The 27,799-nt window shown below is 38.0% G+C and overlaps 1 protein-coding gene across 2 annotated transcripts in view; it reads left to right on the forward strand.

Annotated features, from left to right (window-relative positions):
- Positions 1-27,799, forward strand: part of GLRA3 (glycine receptor alpha 3) — a 156,566-nt gene that overhangs the window by 116,609 nt on the left and 12,158 nt on the right. Inside the window, exons 6-9 of one of the 2 annotated variants that reach the window (XM_027087922.1) lie at positions 5,785-5,922; positions 7,992-8,206; positions 21,721-21,864; positions 24,158-24,202. In XM_027087922.1, coding sequence (XP_026943723.1) covers positions 5,785-5,922; positions 7,992-8,206; positions 21,721-21,864; positions 24,158-24,202 — 542 coding nt within the window. The remainder of the gene's footprint in view (positions 1-5,784; positions 5,923-7,991; positions 8,207-21,720; positions 21,865-24,157; positions 24,203-27,799) is intronic. The other variant, XM_027087923.1, reaches the window with a different exon arrangement.

The following is a 27,799-nucleotide window of genomic DNA, read 5'->3' on the forward strand; positions in this document are numbered from 1 at the left end:
TTATTTTTTTTGTGGTACGCAGGCCTCTCGCTGCTGTGGCCTCTCCTGTTGTGGAGCACAGGCTCCCAACACGCAGGCTCAGTGGCCATGGCTCACGGGCCCAGCCGCTCCGTGGCATGTGGGATCCTCCCGGACTGGGGCACGAATCCACGTCCCCTGCATCGTCAGGCGGACTCTCAACCACTGCGCCACCAGGGAAGCCCTCCTATTCTTTTTTTATAGTGTATTTTAATTAGATTTATAAGGCTATATTCAATGATATCATAAAATCAGAGGGCTGGAAAAGGCTTTGGAGTTCATCTATTTTAACTAACACAATGATTAAGGGTCTCATAACATTCCTGACAGATCATTTCCTAGCCTCTGCTTGAGGGAAACTTGTTACCTTACCAATTCCACTGTGAAATTCTTTTAGAACATTCTCGCTTACACTTATTTAGCTGAAATGTGCCTTCTTGAACTTCCTGTTTGTTACTTTTCTGTCTTCACCTTTCTCTTTCCAAGGTGAAAATTCTCTGATCCCTCCTATAGCTTTTTTTCCCTTTATATATTATCTGCCTTGATAATCTCAGATAGTCTATAATTTTAATATCATCCTTAGGTGACTCTCAAACTTATAACTACAATCCTGATCTCACTTTCAATGTATAGGTCCGTGATTTCAACAATTTTCAACATATAAATCAATGTTCAAACTTGTTAGCCACACCTGCGTCTCCTGCTAGCATCTTAAATTCAGTGTACCGCCAAGTAAACCCATCAGATACAAACACACAAGCACATCTTCCTCCTTTCCCTTTATCTATTTCTAATTCAAACAGTCAACCTCCTCGTACATGTTACATACTATTTTAGGTACTGGAAAAATATGTCAGTGACTAAAATAGAATAATCTCTGCTTTTATAAAGTTTAAATTCCAGGAGGCTAGATAAAAAATAAACAAAATAAAAACTTGATGACTATATACCATGGCAGGTAAAGAGTAGTTCAAAGGAAAAAAATAAACAGGAAAGGGTAATGTAGACTCATTGGAAGAAAAGTATTTTATAAGATGGTCAGAGAAGGCTACTCTACTGACATGACATGTAAGCAAAGACTGTGGCATAGCTACTTGTCAGTGACTTAGACTTGAAACTTTGAAAAGTTCTTTAACTTCTTATTTTCCCTTAACTATATATTTAATTAATTTCCAATTTTGACAAAATGATCTACTGAAGTATTACCTCTACCTTATATTCCTGAAGAACCATTGAGGAAGAATGAAAATTTTTTCTTTACCTTCTCAAGAATGCAGATAAACCTGTTAAAATTGAATTTATTTTATTGTGTTCAAAACACTTAGCATGAGATCTACCTTCTTAACAGATTTTTAGGCGTACAATACATTATTGTTGAGTGTAGGTATGATGTGATACAGCTGATCTCTAGAACTTATTCATCTTGTTTGACTAAAACTTTATGCTTGTTGAGTATTCTCATTTCCCCATCCCTCAGCCCCTGACAGTCACCATTCCATTCTTTAATTCTATGAATCTGATCATTTAAGATGCCTCATACAGGTGAAGTCATGCCGTATGTGTCTTTCTGTGGCTGGCTTATTTCACACGGCACAATATCCTTGAGCTTCATGCATGGTGCCGCAAAAACTAAAAATAAGACTACCGTGTGATCCAGTAATCCTACTTCTGGGTATTTATCACAAGAATTGAAATGAGGATCTTGAAGAAATACTAGCACTACTGTGTTCATTGTAGCACTGTTCACAGTAGCCAAGATGTGGGAACAAGCTATATGTCCATTGACAGACGAATGGACAAAAAATGTAATATATACATACAGTGGGGTACTATTCAGCCTTTAAAAAGAAGGAAATTCTGTAATATGGGGGAAAAAACCCTTAGTTTCTGAAGGTGGTAGTTTCTTAAATCTTGGTTGCAGTGTGAAATTGGAAACCATAGCAATGAACTCTTCTTTTTTTGTTGTTGAAGTATAATTGATTTACAATATGGTGGTAGTTTCAGGTGTATAGTAAAATACAGCAAAATAATCTGAAAAAAATATGAATATATAACTAAATCACTTTGCTGTATATTTTTCAATGAACTCTTCATGCTCTTGTAAATTAAAATCTGTTTGTGTCTTGAACGTTAAATGGATCTTTTGCCTATGCATGATTTTTAACATAATGCTTTGATCATTTGGAAAACATTAGCTTAATGAGTTATTCAGATATTCCAAACATTGACACATAACATTATACAATATTGAAAAGTCACATCTGTTAATATCACCACTGAGCTCATCAAAAAATCTTTAAGTATTGGGAAAATAATTTTTCCAAAATTTAATGTTAAATAGAAAGCTCAAAATCTACCATTGACAACAAATACTGTCAGTTGTTTCCCTCAACACGATAGGTTCACTCACTTCTTTTATTTTCAAGAAAATGATTGGCCATATACCTAATTGTAATAACCGCGGTTTGCCAGTCATTTTTTTTTTCAAGTAAAAATGGTGTTTCGAGCAAAACCAGCTGGTTTACTTGCAAATCAGTCACACCAGTGCTTTCCCTTAAAAGAACCATCGTGTTACAACGTGCAGCTGAAGTGCTTTATCCGTACTTCCCATTTTGATACCCAGAATAGTAAAAGGACATTTATATAAGGGTCAAAATTTACTAAGATTATAATTGTTATTGGTTCATCAAGGATTGAGGACATTCTTAAATAAAATGGCATTGTTTATACTGCAAGATACGGCAGTAAAGAATACAATAACCACTAGCACAGTCTGCAGCCACCGCTTTTATTCTAAAGCACTAGAAGTTTTACTTACTGTGTTTTCACCATCTGGACCAATGTCAACACAAGGAAAAAGGCAGATAATGTCTTATGAATATGAAAGCAGTTGGATTTTGTGGATCCCATGAGAAGGTTCTACTAGAGTAATGTTTCTAAAGCACAATTTTTGTCATGTCACTCCCCTGCTCAAAAGATTTCAATCGTTTATCATTGCCCACAGGGAATTTTAAAAAATCAAACTTTGCAACCTGGAGTGTAAATTTTACATAATCTTACATTAATTCATCTTTTCATTCCATATGCTTCTTCATGCAAACTGGCTCTAGATAAATAAAGTTATTGCTATTCCTATTATAAACCTTGGGAGTTTGTGGTTTCTTTCAACCAATTATACTGTTTCCTTTGCCTGAGTGCCTCACCGTCTCTCACGTTCTTTATATGCTGGTCTTGCCTTTTTTCAAGGTGCAACTCAAATGAGGCTTAAATGGCTATTATAGATTCCTCTTCTGAAAGCACATAGCACTTTGAACCTCCCCCGTGCCACTTATTTTCTACCTGGTAATAGCACCTCACATCCCATGAAACCCAGTAGGATGCCTTATATATGGTCTGTGCCGAACAAATACTTGTTGAAGAAACAGGTGTTTGCTTGCATTGAGTCATTTGTTTACACGTTTCCCTGCAGCTACCCTATAAGATTGTTGGCTGAAGGTAGGGTTAATGCTTTTGTTCCCTCAATGAACTATTCCTTGTTGTGGAACTCATTATGGTACAAGGCCATTCAGCTCACAGCCTCAATCTCATTAGCCGGTCTCTTCACCTTGGCAATTCTCAGAATTGTATAAAGTTCTGCCAACCAAAAGCATAAGGATGCTAAAACACTGTGAACTGTGTAGAAAAGTACTGATTTTTTTTTAAAGTTATGTTTGAAGGCTTATTGAGGCAAAATTACCATTTAGTTAATTTCCTTGAACATCCACTTAGTTACTTAGAATAAAAGCATTACCGCCTAAAATTGTCATTTCACTATTTTCCTTCTGGTTTCAAACTTAAATATTTTATGGACCTTAAGGAAATAGCATAGCTTGATTAGGATATGCCCATGCCTAAATCACTTAGTGTGCATGATTATTTGACACAAGAGCAAGCTGAGTATGCTGTCTATAAATTGCATCAGAGACTAACTAAGCCTTGTCTTTGAGGGAATTTCAGAGAGCTACTTTCTTTTCACAGAAAACCCTAAGAAAAACTTAGAACATAAAAACAAAACAGGGTTTCAGTTCATTTCTCCATTTATCTGTCTAAATTGGGAAATATCTCACATATTTTTGTCTTCGGGGATTGCACATATGGAAGAATAGGGTACTTGTCTTACCTGGAAGTAAATAAGAATCAGTGCCTATTTTCCTTTTGATCCTTGAGAAATGTGCATCTGTTTTCTCTTTAGGTAAGATGGTATAGACAATGGATATATCAAAAGACTTACAAATAAAAGTGAAAGCCTTCTATTATTAGCCACCAAATCATTAATTGCAGGGTTCAATGAAATGTATTCCAGTGTAAGCAAGTCAAACATAAGTCCTTGCTGTGCTAAGTCCAATGGTCTAGAGGACAGTCTTGCAGGTCTTCTTATCTGTCCTGGAACCAGAATTCAGGCGTGTCCCCTTCAGTCCGGAGGACTTTACAACCTCTACCAAATAGCGCTTGCTCCGTAATGAGCCATCATACGGATGCTGCTGCTGCTAAAGCCACCTTCCCCGTAGCCAGTGGAGTGGATGTCGTGAGGTGTGCCCACGGGTCAGGAGGGTGGGCTGGGCATCTGGCTCCGGTCACTATCACCACAGCTGGGTGAGATTCAGCTCTTTCGGAGATGTCTTCCAGGTATTGTGGGAGGAAGAAGGGTGATCAGTTCCCTTCCAGACACCTCGCCCTGCTCAGCCTAATCTTCCCCGCGCCAGCTGTTTCTAATCATGCACACAGCCCCTTGTCGACAACATTAGCTACCAGAGAATTTGTTTGGGACACTTTCCCTTGTTTGCCGCTTGCTTCATGCACCTAGAGCTTCTGCTTCCTTTGCCTGGCCCCTTGCCTTAGTTCAGAGGCCAGACTGTGCTTCCTCCCTTCCTACCTCCGGGGCAGCTGTGAACTCTGACCACCTGCAATCTTCCCCGCAGGTGAAGTTCCCTTTGACTCCTTCTCTGCAACGGCCTTCAAGTGCACCTTTCAACAGCTTCTCACTCAGAGGGAAGAAAAAGATCAAATTCTGCTTTCCTCAGATACCACTCCTATAGACAGATGACATTTTAATTTGCTAAAAGACGCTGGCTTATTACAAAATATATTCGTGAATTCTAGTCAGAATTCACTCGTGCTATGTGCAAGAGTTTATCCCTCCACAAACGTGGATTTTCTTTGTATACCGATTTTCCCTGAACAGCAGACATTTCTATCTAAAATATCCTTTTGTCCATTTTGGGACCCGGGACGTAGAAGCAGATGCCATAAACTGAAATAGTTAATGATTAAACCAAGAAAGGTATCAGCTCTGGTTCGTTCCCTCCATGGATGTTATAGTTTAGGTCATTTCCTAACCCGTGACGATTTCAGTTTTTGTTGAAAGGGTCCTGAATAATTTGAGAAAAGGTGAGGAGAGATCTAATGCAGTGGAACCAAAATGAATTGCTGAGTTAATGCAGTAGCTGCCCATCCCAAGGAAAGAATGTATATGCCTATTCTTTAAGGTTCCTACATGCCATGCCATACTTATTATTAGCCTACTACATTCTCTTACATTATTTGATAAATATTCTGTATGAAAAGACTTCAGTAGACTGGAATTGTGCCATGCATAGCTCAATCAATAGAGTTAAGGTGACACTGTTTGGTCTTCCCATCCTATGGGAACACTACAAGTGATTATTTTAAATTTCACTCCTTTGAATGCCCTTTTCGCTATAAATATTTTTATTATGTTTTGCCTAGTTGGGTACACAATGAATGATCTCATTTTTGAATGGCAAGATGAGGCACCTGTACAAGTGGCAGAAGGACTCACTTTGCCCCAGTTTCTGTTGAAAGAAGAGAAAGATTTACGATACTGCACTAAACATTACAACACAGGTAGGAGTTGAATGTTCTTCATTACACTTATGACTTGTGGTTTTATGCTATTCAGATGTTTCTTAATTATAGCGCTAGGTTAATTATTTTAACAATTTATAGCTGAATTTTTTTTATAGTCATAGAGCAGAGAATGGATGTCTTTGAAACTTACGGAAGCTTTGACTCATCACATCTTGTTATATAATTGGTTTGTATGGAAAAAAAGAAATGCTTGGTGTTCAGTTATATTTAACTAATTTCTTTTGTTGTGAAATGCCTATAGTTACATAGTAATGATGTTTCCAAAAAAGTTCCTTTAATTTCTATGTGAGCGATAAAATGTACTTTTTAACTGTCCTGTAGCTGTAAACATTGTGTTTGCTTAAAAAATGAAAGAGGTCGCTTTTTTTTTTAAGGCTCCACTTGCCTAAATTTTTAGTTTAGCCACAATGTCATGCATTTCAAGATATTGTTACTAAGCACCTACTACTCACATTGACACAGTAGCCTTTTACCTTTGAGAATAAATATCAGATACAGTCATCAACATCAAAGACTGCAAGATTTGTACGTTCATGTTATTTGTTCACTTCTCTCACAACTGGAACTGGCTATTTCCGTAATATCTCTTCTAATTGCCTAATCTACAAGTTCCCTTAAACTGCCCACAGATGATGCATCACTCCAAAGTGGTGAGCGCGTGGCCTCCCACTAGCATCTGTGGCTGCTCTTATTATTTCCATATAGTAACTATGATTTTTCTTGGGCTCAACATTTCCAGAATTGTGACCTGGCCTTTCACTATATAGTCAGCCCTCCATATCCATGGGCTCACATTCAAAGATTCAACCAACTGGGGATTGAACATATTGGGAAAAAAAATTCCAGAAAGTTCCAAAAAGCGAAGTTCTCCCTGTACCATTTGTTAAGGAGACCATGCTTTCCCTGTTGAATAGTCTCAGTCCTTTGTCTAAAGTCAATTGACCATAAATGATCAGTTCTTGACTTTCAATTCTATTCCATTAATCTGTATATCTTTACTTATGACAGTACCATATTTTGTGATTATCGTAGATTTGTAGCAAGTCTTGAAATTGGGAAGTGTGAGTTCACCAAATTTGTTCTTTTTTTCCCTCAAGGCTATTTTGGCTATTGTATGTCCCTTGCATTTTCATACTAATTTTAAGATCAGCCTGTCAGTTTCTGCATAAAAGCCAGTTGGGATTTTGATAGAAATTGCAATAAATTTGTAGATCAATATGGGAAGTATTGCAATCTTAACCATATTAACTCTTCTGATTAATGACTACAAAATGACTTTCTATTTATTTTGATCTTCTTTAATTTTGTTCAACTGTGTTTTGTAATTTTTAGTGTAGAAGTTTTATACTTTTTTGTTAAATTATTTCTAAATATTTAATTTTATTTGGTTCTTATAAATGGAATTGTTTTCTCAATTTAATTTTTGGATTTTCCATTGCTAGTGTACAGAAACACAATTGCTTTTTGTATACTGATAGTGTATCCTGTAACCTTGCTGAACTCTTCAGCTCAAGTAGATTTTTAGTGAATTCTTTAGGATTTTCTAAATACAAGGTAATGGCTTCAACTTATAAAGATAGTTTTACTGCTTTCTTTTCAGTCTAAATGACTTTTATTTAATTGTTTGCCTAATTACCCTGGCTAGAACCTCAAGGTACAGTGTTTAAAAGAAGGCATAAAAGCAGACACGAATCAAGTGAAATAATAGACATTTTAGTACTTTGCAAGTATGAAGTGCTAATCAAATGTGAAGTAATAAGATTATATATTATTTCCTGAAATAGTACACTGTTCTATTACATTGCTTCTAGGTGCTAACAGAAAAATGAGAAAACTATTTTTCAGAAAACAATTTGCATATATGATTTGGGATCCCATTTCATTATAACTTTATACAGAAATAATAGTTATATAATTTCATTATAATTGTATAATTATACAGAAAGGTGTAGGGCAAAATTATGATGAAAACAAAATTGTGACATTTGCTGCAATAACAAAGACCTATTTTTACCAATTACTGCATTTATTTCACAACCAATTAGGAAAGTTTACATGTATAGAAGTGCGATTCCATCTTGAACGACAAATGGGCTACTATCTGATCCAGATGTACATTCCCAGTCTCCTGATTGTCATTCTCTCCTGGGTTTCATTCTGGATCAATATGGATGCTGCTCCAGCCAGGGTAGCCTTGGGAATAACCACCGTGCTGACTATGACTACACAGAGTTCAGGATCACGAGCTTCCTTACCAAAGGTAAGTGCGCTAAATGGGCACACACGCATATTTGCACTAATATGTATATATATCATTATCCATTTTGGCCAGATCTTTTTCAGTGGTATTTACAGTTGGTCCCTGATTTACCATGGTTCGACTTAACGATTTTTTTGACTTTTATATGGTGTGAAAGTGATAGGCATTCAGTAGAAACCACACTTCGAGTTTTGAATTTTGATCTTTTGCTGGGCCAGTGACGTATGGTATCTGCTCTCATGATGCTGGGCAGTGGTAGCTACAGCTCCCGTCAGCCACGTGATCAGGAGGGTAAACAATGATACACTCACAACCCTTCTGTACCCAGACAACCATTCTGTTTTCCACAGTCAGTACAATATTCAATAAATTACACGAGACAGTTAACACTTTAATATAAAATATGCTTTGTGTGTTTTAAAGATGTGCTGAAATAAAACATAGGAATACCTTTTTATGCATTTAGCAACATAGCAATAGAAAATTTTTTTCTAAATGAAAAAATTTCTAAGAGAGAAATTTCTACTGTCTAAATTAAGTAATCCTGTCTGACCTCCAACAAGCTTCACTATTCTTTTCATTACAATGATGTACGTTAATGTAATAAAATCATATTCACTTTCCTGGTGCATTTGATGCTATCTCCCTGCCATGCCAAGTAAATTATAAATCTGCTGTCATGGCTTCCTTACCCCTTACTATGAATTGCATCCTCTGGCTCAATTTATTCAATTAAAAATGTCTAAATAAATAAAAGTTGATGGCAGGATATTTTATCACTAAAAATGTTACTTACTATCAGAAGAACTTGATATTTAACGATGCTCACTGTGCCTTGCTAAGATTTAATGGTTGTCTTTCAAAATAAGGTTTACTTTTATTAACACATAATTGTATTTTCAAAATGATCTATATCAACTAGTGTTTTATAAAATATCATCCAAATGAAAATTGTAAATCTGTTTGTAAGATTAAATGCTTTTCTATATACGGATAAATGTCTCAAGGGCTCTGAGTAATAGTTGAAGTTCCATAGTCAATTTGTAAATGAAATTGCCAGTTTACTTATTGATTTTTTTCTCCACGAGCTAAACAGAAATGAAAGCTCATTCATTCCGTAAGTTGTTATCCAGATAGTGGGGCACTTTAGTGATTCATTTAAGGAAATTACAGTTTCTGTGAGGCAGAGCAAAAAGGCATCTGGATACAGAGACGAAAGCAGAATTGGGAGAGCATGAAGGTTTGGGTGGAGGAAACAGAAATAAAGAAAGCAATAAATTAAAAAAACAGAACAGAGACAGGAGTTTTTTGTTGTTGTTGTTTTAAGGAAAGAAAGGTCTGAGATGACTTTGTAGTTTTTCTCAAGAAGTTTTTTTTAAAGGCATTAATTTCACCGTGATCTCAGGGAAGGAATAAATTTTCAGTCATTAGCTCAAATACACACATAGATATATACAAAACCTCTCCATCTCTCAGATCATAGAGACACTGGAAATATGATAACAGATTTAAAGAATTGATTAGCAAACAGATATCTTAAGAGTTGGTGATTATATCATCTTAGGCTTTGTGATAGTTAAGGAATGGGTTATGTACAGACGTTATGTACATTAGAATTCAGGATGACAGATGCTGAAGTCCCAGAATAAACAAGAATTATCCTATTGGATGAGATCATTCAAAAGAGTAGAATTCTCTTGAAAAACGCAATCTTGATTCTGTGATTTGGAAAGGCAAGGGGCGAGGGCTCACACTTGCATTTAGGAATAGGAGTCTGAAACCACGCACCTTAAGATCTGCTATTCTCAACCTCACAAAAGAACCCTCAAATGCCTGAAAATCTTGCCACAGAAACATCCACCATTCTCATACTGACAAAAATCCAGGAAGGAGGAAAACAAAATTAAATTCAGGAAAACAATAGGGGATTATCAGACACAGGAGGAAGAAACAATAAATCACTAATTTATGATAATCGCTTAGTGTTCTGTCCAGGCTCTCTGCCAATGCATCTCTTGTAGATAAGAAGGAGCTTGGAAATTGGTCAAGTAAGACCCAAAGTAGAAAATCTCAGAGAATGTACTTGAGCCAACGCCTTGTGAACTACAGACCTGAGATTCCTCGCTGATATTTCCTGTTGCACTGGCTTCTGCGGTGTCATAGATCAGGCATGTAATAGCCCACAGCCAGAAGACTCCTGTGATTCATTTCTTGGAACTTGGAGCAATCTGGCATTTCCGCAGTGCCTGCATTAGGTGGCCAGAAGAGGGTGACAGTGCATCCCGTGGCCAGCATTTTTCAAAGTTGCAAAACTTAGGAGCACTTCCTAACATTGTGTATTTGGAGGAGAGTGAGTGAGAAAAAATGGCAGTGATCATAGAGCCATGTCGTGGAGGGTTTTATAGAAGTTGGTAAGGATTAAGTTTATTTTGGATGGAGTTTGGAAGACTCTTAATAGGAAGAGGTAAAAATGGAAGCAGAGATACTACCAAGAAAACTATAGCTCAGAGCAGAGGATGGTCTGGCTAGATTGGTAGTCGCAGAGATGGAGAGTAGCAGATGGATTTAGAAAGAGGTAGATTTTTTTTTTTTTGAGAAAATCTCAAATAGAGATGAAATAGACAGGGTTTGCTTATGAACTGGACTTTGAGGAGTAAGGGAAAGGTGGGAGTCAAGGGTAGCCTTAGGCTAAGTAACTGGGCAAGTAGTGGTAATAGTTACTCATGGGGAAGGCTGGGGGAGGTAAGAGTTCTATGGTTGAACATGTTAAGTTTGAGATGTTTATGACGGTCACATGGAATCATCGGAAAGGACACCCAAGGCTCAGACTTCAAGGAGTAAACTACAGATGCATAGGGAAGCAGACCAGAGATGGTTCTTCTAAGAGTAAAAGAAAGTCCAGAAAGAGGGGGAAAGAAGATGTATTTGTGGTTGGCCCTCCTCCTCCAGTTGGAAATGGACCTGCATATTCAAAGTCCCTTCTCTCCTTTCCTCTTCTAGGTCCATCTCTCCCCCACACGCAGAATAGGTTAGACAGCTCAGTTAAAAACTAGACGCACTCACCCCAAAACTTTTCCCCCAAACTCGTTGAGATTCCTAACATTTTGTGATTTTTTTTTTAGATGTGAAAAGCAATCCTCCTTGGGAGAATTAGATTTTAATCAGGGGTCAAAGAGAGGATAGTATTAGTCACTGAACTATTTTTGAGTATATATTTGATTTACACTGATACATAGTTAAGATCCTGGCACTGAGGGAATTATATTTTTTATTAAGTGTAAGGATGGGTAAGAATAGAGAAAATCATAGGAGGGACAAAATATCATTTTAATTTGTAAACTATGATTCTAGAAAGAATTGCTTTAGAAAACTCTGGGAAGATCTGGGTATACAGCAATATTTTTCCCCATTCAATTTGTTTGTGAAACCCACCAGGAGTAGCTTTTTGAGAGGACAAACTATCTCTTACATATTTTTATCCTCAGAGCCTAAATCAGTACATGATATAGGTCTATTGAGTAAATGTCATGCAGATAATTTAAAGACAGTGTGAGCTTTTAAACTTTACTCCATAGTTAACTTGAAAAGCAAGAATATGCCATTTTTTCATCTCTCTCAAAAAGAATGTAAAAACTCAATTGAATTACTCTTATGTAGAATCATATATTCCCCTGAGAATCACCAAATTAATGAAAAAGAATTTAAATATTGCCATGTATCTACTGTACAGTATAATAAAAACATTGGTTCTTAGAAAACATAACAATAGCTTTCACATTGTTTTTTTTTTAACATCTTTATTGGTGTATAATTGCTTTACAATGAATGGTGTGTTAGTTTCTGCTGTATAACGAAGTGAATCATCTATACGTATACATATATCCCCATATCTCCTCCCTCTTGCGTCTCCCTCCCACCCTCCCTATCCCACCCCTCTAGGTGGTCACAAAGCACTGATATTAAGTTTTTATTCTTCATAAAGACACGAACTATAGAAGTGATTACAGCTGTCAGAACATATAAATCTAACTGCTATATTTATATTTGGATGCCATGATTGTGTGGGCACACAAAGATCTACATGACATTACACTGAAAAGACGGGATGGGAAGGAAAATGAAGTATTTGTATTCACTACTCTGTTCTTTTCTAATTAGCTCTCATTCTTCTAAAAAAAAATACCCTGCAGTTTTAAAGGAGAGTAAATTGTAAATATCAGCGGTACTTAAATTGGGCAATGGGCAATGGATTCCAGTCTTTATAACCAGGATAATTAATCATGATAAAATCCAATATACACATATTCAGGACACCAGAAGCAGACTTTCTCTGTTTTCTAATAACATTGCAAAGTAGAATAAATGCAGATTTTTCTGGAAAAAAAAACTTTCTTCTGGAAAGAAGTCTACAGAACCTATGATGCTTATATTCCTTTCCCTACATTATAAAACTTAATTTTTAAAAAAATTATTTATTTTTGGCTGCGTTGGGTCTTCATTGCTGCTCGCGGGCTTTCTCTAGTTGCGGCAAGTGGGGGCTGCTTTTCGTTGCGGTGCACGGACTTCTCATTACGGTGGCTTCTCTTGTTGCGGAGCACGGGCTCTAGGCGTGCGGGCTTCAGTAGTTGTGGCTCGTGGGCTCTAGAGTGCAGGCTCAGTAGTGGTGGCGCACAGGCTTAATTGCTCCACGGCATGTGGGATCTTCCCGGACCAGGGCTGGAACCCGTGTCCCCTGCAATGGCAGGCAGATTCTTAACCACTGTGCCACCAGGGAAGTCCCTAAAACTTATTTTTTAGAATGAAAAAGATAAAGCCTTGCAGTAAACCAGCTCTGCACATTCAAGTGGTAATTTATCAAGCTAATCTGGTCCCAGATTATCACATGGCAAGTAGTCAATGGTCTCCCAGCTCATAAAAACACTTCATTATAGTTAATGTGAGAATGTTGCTGGGGAGACTTTCATTGTATTTCTGAGGATACAATGTTTCCCTGATCTAGTTTTGCTTCTGCAGAGCAACTATTTTATTTTTATGCGGTAATTACAGTGATCATAACTCCTTTTCTACATTGTCTTTTAGGAAGCTGATTGCTAGATTTTCGGATCAGAACCAACAAACATATAGGACCTTACAGCATGTATTTTATGTGCTGACTTCACTCTTAACTCTCAGATAAAAGTTGAAGAGGCTGGAATATTAAGATACAGGGAGTTATTTCTACTTAGTGTGTTCACAGTTGTTAACTTACGGTGGTAGCTTCAATAGAAGCAGCCTAATAACCAGGTGATATATTGATACAATAGTAGTTGAGTTTATGGCTCTTTAGCCAGATTAGCTGTCTTTCGATCCTAGCTTTGCAGCTTGGTAGCTGCCTTAGTCTGTTCAGGCTGCTATAACAGAATACCATAGATGGGCTGGTTTATAGACAACAGAAACTTATTTCTCACAGTTCTGGAGGCTGGGAAGTTCAAGATCAAGGTACTGGCAGATTCAGTGTCTGGTGACGGCCTGCTTCCTGGTTCATAGCTGGTGATCTACTAGCTGTGTTCTTTCATGGTGGAAGGGGCAAGGGAGCTCTCTGAGGTCCCTTTTTTTTTTTTCCTCGGTACGCGGGCCTCTCACTGTTGTGGCCTCTCCCATTGCGGAGCACAGGCTCCGGACGCACAGGCTCAGCGGCCATGGCTCACGGGCCCAGCCGCTCCGCAGCATGTGGGATCTTCCCGGACCGGGGCACGAACCCGTGTCCCTGCATAGGCAGGCGGACTCTCAACCACTGCGCCACCAGGGAAGCCCTCTGAGGTCCTTTTTATAAGGGTCCTGATCTCATTCATGAGGGCTCCACCCTCATGACCTAATCACCGCTCAAAGCTCCAGCCTCCTAATACCATCACTTTGGGGGCTTTAGTTCAACACTGGGACTTTGAAGGGACACATTCAGTCTATAGCAGTAGCTATGTGACAAGTTATTTTACATGTCCCAGTCTCCTCATCTTTGAAATGGGAATAGTTTCCTCAACTATTCTGGGGATTAAAAGTGTTACTACTAAGAATACTCAGTAGTTTTATGGACACTACTAAGAATATTCTTGGCATGTTAGTTATTATAATTATTTCTGTAATAATAAATGGCCAATGATGGCAAGTCACTTCACATGGTTCAATCAGTTGAACATTATCTGAGAGCCCATAGTATAACGAGCACTGTGTTGGGTCCTAGAAATACAAAGGCAAATAAGATCTGGCCCTTGTCTTAGCTCACAATCCTCCTAACGAAAGTTTTTGGAAAATAGCCCTTAGGGATTGTGGAACAGAGTCATTGGCTGAAGGGGGGACATTTAAATGATGCTATCCAGCAGTCACCTTATAAGGACTACCCACAGATAAACATCGTTACAACTGTTATGAGTGACCTGAGACAAGGGTTCTAGGAGCAAAGCAGAGGTAGGAAGGCAGGAAGGGGCTGTACGGTTCTGGGCATTTGTAGAAGGTTTCCCTGAGAATGTCGTTTTTAAGCTGAGACCTGAAGAATTAACCAGTAGTTACACAAAGGAAGGAATGTTCCAGACAGAAGTTAACAAGGAGTTCAAAGCTGCTGAGTCAGGATGGAGCTTGTCAATCGCTTTCAGGTGCCAAGAACTGAAGGAAGGAAAGTAGAGCACAGTAAGCCAGTAAGAAAGTGGCCTGAGATGGTAACTGTCAGATCTGCAGAGAGGCCTTTGCAGATCATCCCCAACTAACACAGCCCCCCTCGCACTGTCCTTCTCTTCCCATTACCCTATTGCAGTTTCATTCTTGCAGTTCTCTTAAATTATCTTTATTTATGTGATTATTTTTTACTGTATGTTTTCCCCCACTTGAATGTAGGTTCAATTAAAGATGTATCTTGTCCGTCTTCCTCATCTCTGTAACTTCAGCACTAGGAGAAACTGCGAAACAGGTTATTGTGGTGGAGATCAGTGCAATGGCAGTAGGAGAGGACAGAAAATGATACATTTGAGAAATAGCAAAAAGGTAGGATTCCCAGGCTTGGGTCTTTGTTATGAGAGAATCCTAGATTTGGAGGTGAACAACCACGAACAGCATACCGCCTTTTCACCAGGAGGAAGTGGCCGTTGTGTGTGTTGGCTGTTCATTTGGCTGAGTCTGGTAGGGATTCATAGGTTCTTTTTAAGTCAGATTAAGTCTGAGGTGCGTGTGCCATCCAGAAGGTACTGTCAGGTAAGAACGTGGTTAGAGAGGGGTTCAGTCAGGAAATGGAGATTTGCAGGCCCAGAGCACAGAGGAGGAACTGAATCCATGGAAACAGGTAAGGGCTAGAAGTGAGAAGTGTCAGTGTGAGAATAGAAGGGGCACAGACCATGTCTCTGAGGATCTCAGGAAGGGGAGGAAAGGCCCGCGGAGCCAAGTGGGGTTGGGTGGAGGGAAGAAACCCGGAGAATGTGGGTCAAGGAGCCACAGGAAGAGCGTGCTTTGAGAGAAGGAGGTGGTCTTCCACACGTGGCTTTGGATTGGTTTCCAAGACAACAGTCTTCCTGCCTGGTGCATCTAATTAGCAGATATTCAGGTTTCATTTTCTCATACTCATATGTCCAAGGAGTCACACTGAGGAGAGATGGTTGCTTAAAATAGAGTCAGGGTTCCAACAGCACGGTGGACAATGGGACTTCAGCAAGGTGGTCCAGAGGGATGGGCTGGCTTAGAGTGAGACTGCCTCAAAGGACAGAGGTGACAGCGGGTGGAAAGAAGGTGATATTCTGAGTCACAGAGGGAGTGAGTCGTGTGTTGTGAATACATCGTGAACGTGTTGGCGTAGGAACTGCTGCTTTATTTTGAAGTTACTAGCGCTAGAGTTCCAAACTTCCCAGGGCCTGTGCTTGCTGTCCGTGGAGGGGCAGAGACGATGGAGGAGAAAGAGAGTTGAAGTTGGTGATGGGAGTCAGGAGAGGATGAGGAAAATAGACTTTTCAGGCTCAACGCTCAGGTACGGATCACAGGCAGCAGAAGGCTGGCTGCACAGATGATGTTTGCATAGGTCTATTGTCATTGAAAACAGTCATCGGGTTCATTTGGAAGTTAAATATCTGATTTAATCTCTTTGGTCATGTTATTATAGATCCAGGTTGTTAAAAAATGCACACACACTCTATGAGTTATATTCTTCCAGGAAGGGTGTAGCTTGAGACTGTGCCTTTGAAAGCTGTATTATATCTTCCAGGACTGTATGTATTTGAGGGCAACCAGAAATTTCTGACATAATTGCAGAGCTCATGAGATTTAAATCTACACTTTACAAAGAGCTGGACACTCAGCACAGCACTAGAATAAATTGAAGGCATACATCTCTTTGCTCAGTAGAGGTCATTCTGATCAGTAGAAATCACACTTAAGATGCAGGAGGACTGACATGGCCCGCCTGAGCTGAGGTGTTGGCAGCAGCCATTCCGCACTAGTAACTCCGGTCAGAAGAGCTGGGTGCAAGGCCTCTGCACGTGGCCCCCTGTGAGCAAGTGAAACCTGACTAAGCACAAAGGGGGAAAAAAAAAAGCCATCATAGAGCTGTGACTATTTTCAAGGCTAATCTTTTTCTCTGTGGAACACTGCCTTTGGGGCAAAACAAGGAAGAAGCAGGTGATTCTAATATGCAGCGCAGGACAGCCACTGCAGGCCAGCTTCTCCAACTCCGAAGGCATGCCAGTCATGTGGCTGACAAGGTCTTGATGATCCGGCTGGGTGTCAGGCCTGAGCCTCTGAGGTGGGAGAGCCGAGTTCAGGACATTGGTCCACCAGAGACCTCCTGGCCCCATGTATTATCAATCAGCGAGAGCTCTCCCAGAGATCTCCGTCTCAACGCTAAGACCCAGCTCCACTCAACAACCAGCAAGCTACAGTGATGGACACCCTATGCCAAACAACTAGCAAGACAGGAACACAACCCCACCCATTAGCAGAGAGGCTGCCTAAAATCATACTAAGTTCACAGACACCCCAAACACACCACCGGACACAGTGCTGCCCAAGAGAAAGACAAGATCCAGCCTCATCCACCAGAACACAGGCACCAGTCCCCTCTGCCAGGAAGCCTACACAACCCACTGAACCAACCTTACCTACTGGGGGCAGACACCAAAAACAACGGGAACTACGAACCTGCAGCCTGCGAAAAGGAGACCCCAAACACAGTAAGGTAGGGAAAATTAGAAGACAGAGAAACACACAGCAGATGAAGGAGCAAGGTAAAAACCCACCAGACCAAACAAATGAAGAGGAAATAGGCAGTCTACCTGAAAAAGAATTCAGAGTAATGATAATAAAGTTATCCAAAATGGACAAATTTATAGAAAAGCACAACCTTCTAAGACTGAACCAGGATGAAATAGAAAATATACACAGACCAATCACAAGCACTGAAATTGAAACTGTGAATAAAAACCTTCCAACAAACAAAAGCCCAGCACCAGATGGCTTCACAGGCGAATTCTATCAAACATTTAGAGAAGAGCTAACACCTATCCTTCTCAAACTCTTCCAAAATATAGCAGAGTGAGGAACACTCCCAAACTCATTCTATGAGGCCACCATTACCCTAATTCCAAAACCAGACAAAGGTGTTACCAAAAAAGAAAACTACAGGCCAATATCCCTGATGAACATAGATGCAAAAATCCTCAACAGAATACTAGCAAACAGAATCCAGCAGCACATTAAAAGGATCATACACCATGATCAAGTGGGGTTTATCCCAGGGATGCAAGGATTCTTCAATATATGCAAATCAATCAACGTGATACACCGTACTAACAAAGTGAAGGAGAAAAACCATATGATCATCTCAATAAATGCAGAAAAAGCTTTCAACAAAATTCAACACCCATTTATGATAAAAACTCTCTGGAAAGTAGGCATAGAGGGAACTTACCTCAACATAATAGAGGCCATATATGACAAACCCACAGCCAACATCATTCTCAATGGTGAAAAACTGAAACCATTTCCACTAAAATCAGGAACAAGACAAAGTTGCCCACTCTCACCACAATTATTCAACATAGTTTTGGAAGTTCTAGCCACATCAATCAGAGAAGAAAAAGAAATAAAAGGAATCCAAATCGGAAAAGAAGAAGTAAAACTGACACTGTGTGCAGATGATATGATACTATACATAGAGAATCCTAAAGATGCTACCAGAAAAATACTAGAGCTAATCAATGAAATTGGTAAAGTAGCAGGATACAAAATTAATGCACAGAAATCTCTTGCATTCCTATGAAAAATCTGAAAGAGAAATTAAGGAAACACTCCCATTTACCATTGCAACAAAAAGAATAAAATGCCTAGGAATAAACCTACCTAAGGAGACAAAAGACCTGTATGCAGAAAACTATAAGACACTGATTAAAGAAATTAAAGATGATACAAACAGATGGAGAGATATAACATGTTCTTGGATTGGAAGAATCAACATTGTGAAAATGACTCTACTACTGAAAGCAATCTACAGATTTAGTGCAATCCTTATTTAAGTACCAATGGCATTTTTCACAGAACTAGAACAAAAAATTTCACAATTTGTATGGAAACACAAAAGACCCCGAAGAGCCAAAGCACTCTTGAGAACGAAAAACAGAGCTGGAGGAATCAGGCTCCCTGACTTCAGACTATACTACAAAGCTACAGTAATCACGACAGTATGGTACTGGCACAAAAACAGAAAGATCAATGGAACAGGATACAAAGCCCAGACATAAACCCACGCACATATGATCACCTTACTTTTAATAAAGGAGGCAGGAATGTACAGTGGAGAAAGAACAGCCTCTTCAGTAAGTGGTGCTGGGAAAACTGGACAGGTACATGTACAACTATGAGATTAGATCACTACCTAACACCGTACACAAAAATAAGCGCAAAATGGATTAAAGGCCTAAATGTAAGGCCAGAGACTATCAAACTCTTAGAGGAAAACATAGGCAGAACACTATGACATAAATCACAGCAAGATCCTTTTTGACCCTCCTCCTAGAGAAATGGAAATAAAAACAAAAATAAACAAATGGGACCTAATGAAGCTTAAAAGCTTTTGCACAGCAAAGAAAACCATAGACAAGATGAAAAGACAATCCTCAGAATGGGAGAAAATATTTGCCAATGAAGCAACTGACAAAGAATTAATCTGCAGAATATACAAGCAGCTCATGCAGCTCAATATCAAAAAAACAAACAATCCAATCCAAAACTGGGTAGAAGACCTAAATAGACATTTCTCCAAAGAAGATATACAGACTGCCAACAAACACATGAAAGGATGCTCAACATCACTAATCATTAGAGAAATGCAAATCAAAACTACAATGAGGTATCACCTCACACTGGTGAGAATGGGCATCATTAAAAAATCCACAAACAGGGCTTCCCTGGTGGCACAGTGGTTGAGAGTCCGCCTGCCGATGCAGGGGACGCGGGTTCGTGCCGCGGTCTGGGAAGATCCCATATGCCGCGGAGCGGCTGGGCCCGTGAGCCATGGCCGCTGAGCCTGTGCGTCCGGAGCCTGTGCTCCGCAAGGGGAGAGGCCGCAACGGTGAGAGGCCCGCGTACTGGGAAAAAAAAAAAAGAAAAAAAAAATCCACAAACAATAAATGCTGGAGAGGGTGTGGAGAAAAGGGAACCCTCTCACCCTGTTGGTGGGAATGTAAATTGATATAGCCATTATGGGGAACAGTATGGAGGTTCCTAAAAAAAGTAAAAATAGACCTACTATATGACCCAGAAATCCCACTTCTGGGCATATACCCTGAGAAAACCATAATTCAAAAAGAGTCATGTACCCCAGTGTTCATTGCAGCTCTGTTTACAATAGCCAGGACATGGAAGCAAGTTAAGTGTCCATCGACAGATGAATGGATAAAGATGTGGCACATATATATAATGGAATATTACTCAGTCATAAAAAGAAATGAAATTGAGTTATTTGTAGTGAGGTGGATGGACCTAGAGTCTGTCATACAGAGTGAAGTAAGTCAGAAAGAGAAAAACAAATACCGTTGGCTAACACATATATATGGAATCTGAAAAAAAAAAAGTTCTGAAGAACCTAGGGGCAGGACAGGAATAAAGATGCAGACATAGAGAATGGACTTGAGGATACGGGGAAGGGTAAAGGTAAGCTGGGACGAAGTGAGAGAGTGGCATGAACATATATACACTACCAAATGTAAAATAGATAGCTAGTGGGAAGCAGCCGCAAAGCACAGGGAGATCAGCTCAGTGCTTTGTGACCACCTAGAGGGGTGGGATAGGGAGGGTGGGAGGAAGACACAAGAGGGAGGGGATATGGGGATATATGTACATGTATAGCTGATTCATTTTGTTATATAGCAGCAACTAACACAACAATGTAAAGCAATTATACTCCAATAAAGGTGTTAGAAAAAAAAGATGCAGGAGGAGACCCAGAGGGTCCCTTTGTTGGCATATTTCACATGTAAGTTGACACCATTGGATGTGGTGTAAGTTGACACCTCTTTTGAAAAGAAAATCAATTCATTCCAAGGTATTACCAGAGTGTCACTCCAGAAAGTGAATTTCCATATGAATCATCACCTATGGCTCACTTTTCCCCATGTTTTGACATTTTACACCTTCATTTATCTGCCCATTCACTCACACATGGGTCAAACAACACTGTGGCGGAGAACAAAACAGATGCCATCTGTCTTCAGAGACTTCACACTCTAAACAGAAAGAGAACAAGAAACAAGCAATTACAATGCAATGTGTTCAGGTAAGCGCAGGTTTCCTGGGATTCTGAACCGGATTTGGGTGAAGTTTCGTGTGAGACCTGAAGGGTTAACTGGGTGTATGTAGGAGAGTGTCCTTTTTTTTTTTTTTAGAAAAAACACATAATGTTCAGGGCATCATGTCTGCATATTACACTCAAATAATTCAGGCAGAAAAGCATATAAAGATGGAGATGAGAGAGAGAGAGGGAGGGAAGGAGGGAGGGAGGGAGAGAAATGTAACTTAATGTTAACAACTGCAGAACTTGGGAGTTCTTTTTACTGTTCTTGCAAAGTGTCTGTAGGGTTAAAATTATTTCAAAATAAAAAACATTTTTCATGAAGAAAATAAGGAGCTACAAGTTCAACAGCATTATCTGTTTCAATATTACTTCATACTTTTTCAAGCATTCTGCTACCCTAAAGGTATATTTCAATGTTACTGCACACTTACCAAGCATGATACTATTCTACCCTGAAGGTAAAATTACATTTCATCTTATTTTCTTTCATCATACATTTGGTCTAGCGCTTCATTTGAAAAAACTTATTAGGAAAAAATACACATTTTAATGTATGACTAAAACATAAAACTTGCAGAATTAATTTCTGAAAAATTTTTAAGTAAAAAAAATGTTTTAAGTAAAAAAAAAAAAGAAATGTTACTTCATTGCTTTTTTTTCATTATTGTGCTCAATGGAAGTGACAAGTCAATTTTCTCGCTGTTTCTTTCCTGGCTAGGTTTCATATGTCAAAGCTATTGACATTTGGATGGCAGTGTGTCTCCTTTTCGTGTTTTCAGCACTACTGGAATATGCAGCTGTCAATTTTGTATCGAGACAACATAAAGAACTTCTGAGATTTCGACGAAAGAGAAAGAATAGGGTAGGCGATTAAATGCATTAAGTTCTCTGGGATACAATTCTCCCTGGAAAGTGAATTTGGCATATTTAATAGGGAGGTACAGAGAGGAAATGGGGACAGGGGCTAAATGAACTGATGTTCCTTTGGTTTTGGCCAGCTGAAACTTACATTGTCAAAAATAGCCTCAGGGAGAAAATGGTAACATCGAACTATACACAGCAGATCTGGTGACATGAGAGTTTTATCAACTTCTTTCTAATGTATGTCCTGGAACGACACCATTATTTGTTTCCACTAACAAAATCTATCATTTCTTATTGGCAAGGTTGCAGTGTTTCTGATGGTTTTACTTGACATAAGTCAACAAATATAGCTATTAAAGTTGTACCTTTTTTCGAACTAATTCCTTTGTTTCCATCAAATATCACCTATTTATTAATACTATGATGTTGATGTAAAACTCTGTGGTCTCCTTTTTATGTACACTTTTATGTTTTTAAGACATTTCTTCTGAATCCCCACTCGAAACACAATAAGGTGTATTTTTGCCTTGCTATCACTTGATAAGTCAAACCGAGAAGAAATTTTATTTAGAGCATCTTTGGGAGACCACATGAAATTGTAGAAGTAATCTCCTAATTGGATTTGTAAGTACAGGATGGCAGTTGTTCACCTCTATTAAGACTTGTAATGTCATCTTTCTTTATATTTACATAATTTCAATTAGCCCCTTTCCTTTTCTGCAAGGGAGAGTCTCTATCAACCAGCATATCTTTGAGTTTACTTTTAATGTGAATGTGCCAACTGACATTTTGAAAGCAAATGGTCTCTTAATCAAGAGAAATATCAAAGTTGTATATTACAGGAGAAATTGTGGCCAGAATCCAAAATACTGTAATATTTAAGTCAAAACATTCTCAACTCTTAAAAGTAATAGTCTGGTTTATATGTAGTGTGCATTTTTAAGGATTTAATTTTTTAAGGAATTTCTTATGGTTTCTGAATGACTGACTGTGATTTATATATTTTATAAGTTTTTTTAAGAAGCTCTAAGCCATGATCTCCCAGTGCTAAGCCTACTCAGTATTAAACATATTCTAAGGCAGTAACTTATCCAATCATGTCTAATTGACTCCCCAGAATCATCACCTGCTCCAATAAATACCCCAATTCACTGTAGCATGGAAGGAGTTTCAGCATTGCAATACTCTGGGTAACACGGTGGACAGAAGAAACAATGCCAGGGCTTGCATTTGATCAAATTTTTATAAATATTAAAGCACATCATTTATACATTAACATATATTTTCATGGAGAGATTAACTTTTCTTTATCTCCTGCCCCCCACCTCTCCCAGTCTGCTGGTTTCCTTATACTTTTCTCACTCTGCCCAACCCTCCCTCTCTCTCTTTCCTCCTTCTCTTTCCCTCCCTTACTGCCTATTTGCTCCTCTCTTTCATATGATACCTGGCACAGGCTGAAGCACTGTCATAGAACAAAGCATTCTGTATCACAGGGTGAAGCTGTTGTCTTTTTTTCCCATTAATGACTGATTAAGACTATTTTTTCCTTCTAACATGAATCAGAAGTAAAGCAACACTTATTTCCCCCTCTAATTTTCGTTCACTTTTTTACATTTATTTTTCATTTCTGTACCTTTTTTCTCCTTCCTACATGTAGGATGTATCAGCCACGTGCTGCAAACACCAGAAATGGGAAGTCGTTCACATGTGGTGTCCAAAGGGAGGTCTGAGAGCTCACACATTTTCTGCACCCATCACACAGCCAGCAGTCAGAGTAGCTAATGGATAACATAACAGGCTACAAGTTTAGATACTCAATTCTGATTTCTCCTTAAAAAAAAAAAAAAAATCCTTACCAAAGCAGCTCTTTATCCAATTTTACCACCTGCAAGTGTATTGGGATAAAAATATTTGACACCCCTTATTCTTTGGCTCACAGAAAGACAGCAAGATTAATGTTTCTAGTGATTGGCACTCTAGAAAAGTATCAAAATGCAAAAATAGTTACACCTGATTATTTTCTAATCACTATTTGAAATATTCAGGGAGCAAATATTGTAATTAACGTTTAGTGCAGGAAAAAAAATCCAGTGTTTTTTTTTTTTTAAGTTCACTTCATACTTTGGGGGGTGGATACCTTGCATATGTGAAAATCTATTAATTGATACATATGTATGTTAAGATGATCTATGCAATTAAAACCAATTGTGCAATTATATTTAATCATCTATGACTTTAATCATCTATCTCTGGTTTCTCAATCCTTTTTGGTCCACTTTACCTTCCCACAGACAGAAGCTTTTGCATTGGAGAAGTTTTACCGTTTCTCAGACACGGTAAATTCACTTTCTTAACTCTAAGTAGAGGAATGTGGTCATTGGTAGAAATGCAGACAGCATACTGTGCACTCAGGCAGTGTTTGGTGGGGAAACACAGCCCCTTGCACACTTAGAGCTGAACAACCACCAACCCCCTTCAGCTAAGGATACTCTCTTTTTCTAACAATTCCCTTTGTCTTCCCTCGCTCAATCAAAAGATATTGAAATATTGTCTTTCATCCTATTAACCAAACTGGTCAAAATGATTTTAAAATATATATTAAACAGAAATATCACATGTATCTTATAATAGTCTCCATAGAAGAAATAATCATATGCCTTGACAAAATTAGTTTCAAAATAAATGGGAAATTTATTTATATAAATAAGTTCTGAAAACAGCCCCTCTTGCCAGAAAATAGAGACCTAAAAATAAGGCAAAAATAAAATGCTTTGTCCGGCCTGTGTATCTTAAGCATCCTTTCTTAATGTTAAAACATGTTGAGATTCTTTAGAGTAAATGAATGATTTTGGTTTTGATAGCATCCTCGGAAGTGTTCGATTAAAAAGAGGTCACAAGGACACATGTCCAATTATAATGGCTGAATATTTAGAAATGTAATCTACAGTAGAGCATATCAGTAGCTTGACTTGGAGGTCCATAATATAGCACTCAGTGATTAAATTTTAAACATACCAAAAGCCAAGAATTTAGCTTGGGAAATCATATACAAACAGTCCAGTCTACTAAATTAAAATTTCTGGGATACAGTGTATTTTAAAATACCTCCCCAGGGACTTCCCTGGAGGTCCGTTCAGTGGTTAAGACTGCGCCTTCCAATGCAGGGGGTGCGGGTTTGAGCCCTGGTCAGGGACCTAAGATCCCCCATGCCTCATGGCCAAAAAAAACAAAACATAAGACAGAAGCAATATTGTAACAAATTCAATAAAGACTTTCGAAAAAAAAAAAAAAGCTCCATATCAAAAAAAACAAAACAGAAAAACCTCCCCAGAAGATTCTACTACACACCTTAGTTAAATAATCACTGAACTATTTTTCTTTTCTACTAAAATTGCATAGTTGTTCCCAATATAGCTAGCTACTTCTTCAGTTTTCATCCCTGGTGGAAAAAAAATTCACATGATCCAATTACTTTTACTTGATTATCCTAACGGTAATTTTTAAAAAATTAATTGCCTTGAATTTGCACAATAGCCCATAGTAGCCTCTTTGGGAAAGGTACATATTTAAATTTTCGGTAACTAAACAGTTCATACATATAGTAGCATTAGTATAAAATACATGTATTCAATTAAATATTGCCTTACAAAACAATGCAAAAAGAGCTCTGATGAAAAAAATCAGATTTCCTTCACCAACAGTCAATAAATACTTATTTTTTAAAAAAGAAACAGTATGGTTTTTTACAATATCGTTTAAAATGCAAACACACTCTAAAATACAATAAATGCAAATACATTGATTAGAAATCCGTGCACGCCATTTAGTTTTATAATATTCTAATCATCATGCAAATTTGGGGTTGATCATTTTCACTCTTTGAAAACGATTTTTGTCAACCTAATAGCCTTCTGGGCTGAATGAATTCCTCATTTTTTTTTTTTAAACTATGCACTTTGCTTAGAAACAATCTGAGCAATCAAAATCTTTAAATCAATATAATGAAAAGGAGGCTCAAGGTGGATGCCATGCCCTTTGTCATGAGTACTGACTTGCATGAGTTCTTCTTAGTACTTTAGTTTGGCAAAAGGGGCAATAACTAAAATCACCCCCTTAGAGAAAGCTTGATCACAACAGAGGGCTGTACACTGATGTACATGGTATTCCAAGGAAAGTTTTAAGTTGGTTCAGCATTGGCTTAGGCATTGCATACAATCTTTTACACCTTTCTTTTTCCTCTATGAAAGTACCAGGGAACCTTTTATATGCTGTGAAAGGATGCACATTCACTCTTGTATCCAAATTTCCCCACCCCACACTGTCGTAGCCTGCTGCGTGCTGATCACCCACCGCTGCACCTTGTCATAAATGCTTATCCCCGGGGCTGTGTGTGTGTGGGTGCATGCATGATATGAAAGTATTTTGGTTGGAAGTTGCTCTTCCCGTGTATGATATCATTACTTGAGTCCTGGAGGGTTATAAAGTCTTCAAAATATTTCCGAACATATGTTATTTGTTGAGCAATATGGATGATATGGGATTGCTTTAATGCATTTCATGCAGCTTCTGCACTGCAGTAGAATACTGCAATGGTTTGCTGAGTGAAAACACATACACACGGTGTTCTAGTACCTCTATCTTCCTACTTATTACTGTACATTAATTATTATTTGTGTACACAAATGAAATGAGAATGGACCACTAGTTCTAGATTCAAAAAATAATTACCAAGTTTGTATTTTGTTAGGCGTGATAGTTATCTTTTTTAAATAATTGACTGCATTTTGACTATCAGTACAAAAACTTCCATTTATATATGTATTTATATCCTATCTTATTTCAAAAATAACTCAAGGTAACGTTTAAGAATAACAAATAATTGATTTTTCTGCCTTGAACCTTTTGTCAGCTCTACAGTCTTAGGACAATTGCAAATATATACGTGTACTATTTTGGTTGAAGGGATGAGGCTCCATGCTTGGAAGCAACATGGTACCCATATACACTAAATTATTCAATAAAGTTTCCATTTGAGGTCAGTTTATGCTATATTCTAGAGTAGAAGATATTCTTTCAGTAGGTAAGTACTTCCTACAAATTTCTTTGATACATACCTGAGAAAAAAGTAGGTTCTCAGTAATTTCAAAGTAAATTCTATATGAGTGACTCTGATACACAGGGGTTAGAAATTTCATTTTCTCAAGTAAAACAAAAGTTGTAAGAATTTAATTATTTCCTGCCAACAAATATTTTGAGTTTATGTTAAACACAACTATTTCTTAGAACTATATCCCCTCTGAAATATCTCTTTAGGAAAATAATATTCAATAAAGTAATATAATCTCTACTTAATTTAGTGACACTTTAGTGACTTCCATCACAAAGTTAACTAAAAAAGATACACTGCTTTTTATATATGCTGTCCACTGTAATATAGTGTCTTATTTTGCCCCATAATTATGAGTTGGCAGTGAAAGAATCTAGCACATTAAATAGAAGTACAGATTTTAAAAAATACTTCATTGACTTCTCAGCAATTCCCCAAAATATATGTATTACATTTTCATAATATTTCATCTAAAATATTCATCTTTTTAAGCTTACATTTTACCATTCAATAATCTCCAAACCATTCTGAATCTAAATTCAATATGCCAAGCATAAACTTGGCTAATTCATAATTAATTCATGTCATCTATAAGAAATGCAAGGTTCCCCTGGGATTTCAAGGAATTTTATATTGACAATAGTCTTGCAAGTCTAAAGTATTTTTAACCTCATATATAGTTATATTTTTTTAAGCCTTCCATTTTTAAGTGATATAGAAATGTATATAGTTGTCTAAACTGAGGATTTTATTTTAAGCTGATACTTATTTCAGAAAAATAACTTTTAATTCATTCACATACTTCGTCTTACCTTAGAATTTTCTA

The sequence above is a fragment of the Aethalodelphis obliquidens genome, unplaced genomic scaffold, assembly GCF_003676395.1.
Source record: "Aethalodelphis obliquidens isolate GAN/ISIS:26980383/991018 unplaced genomic scaffold, ASM367639v1 scaffold61, whole genome shotgun sequence".
Classification (NCBI taxonomy): domain Eukaryota; kingdom Metazoa; phylum Chordata; class Mammalia; order Artiodactyla; family Delphinidae; genus Aethalodelphis; species Aethalodelphis obliquidens.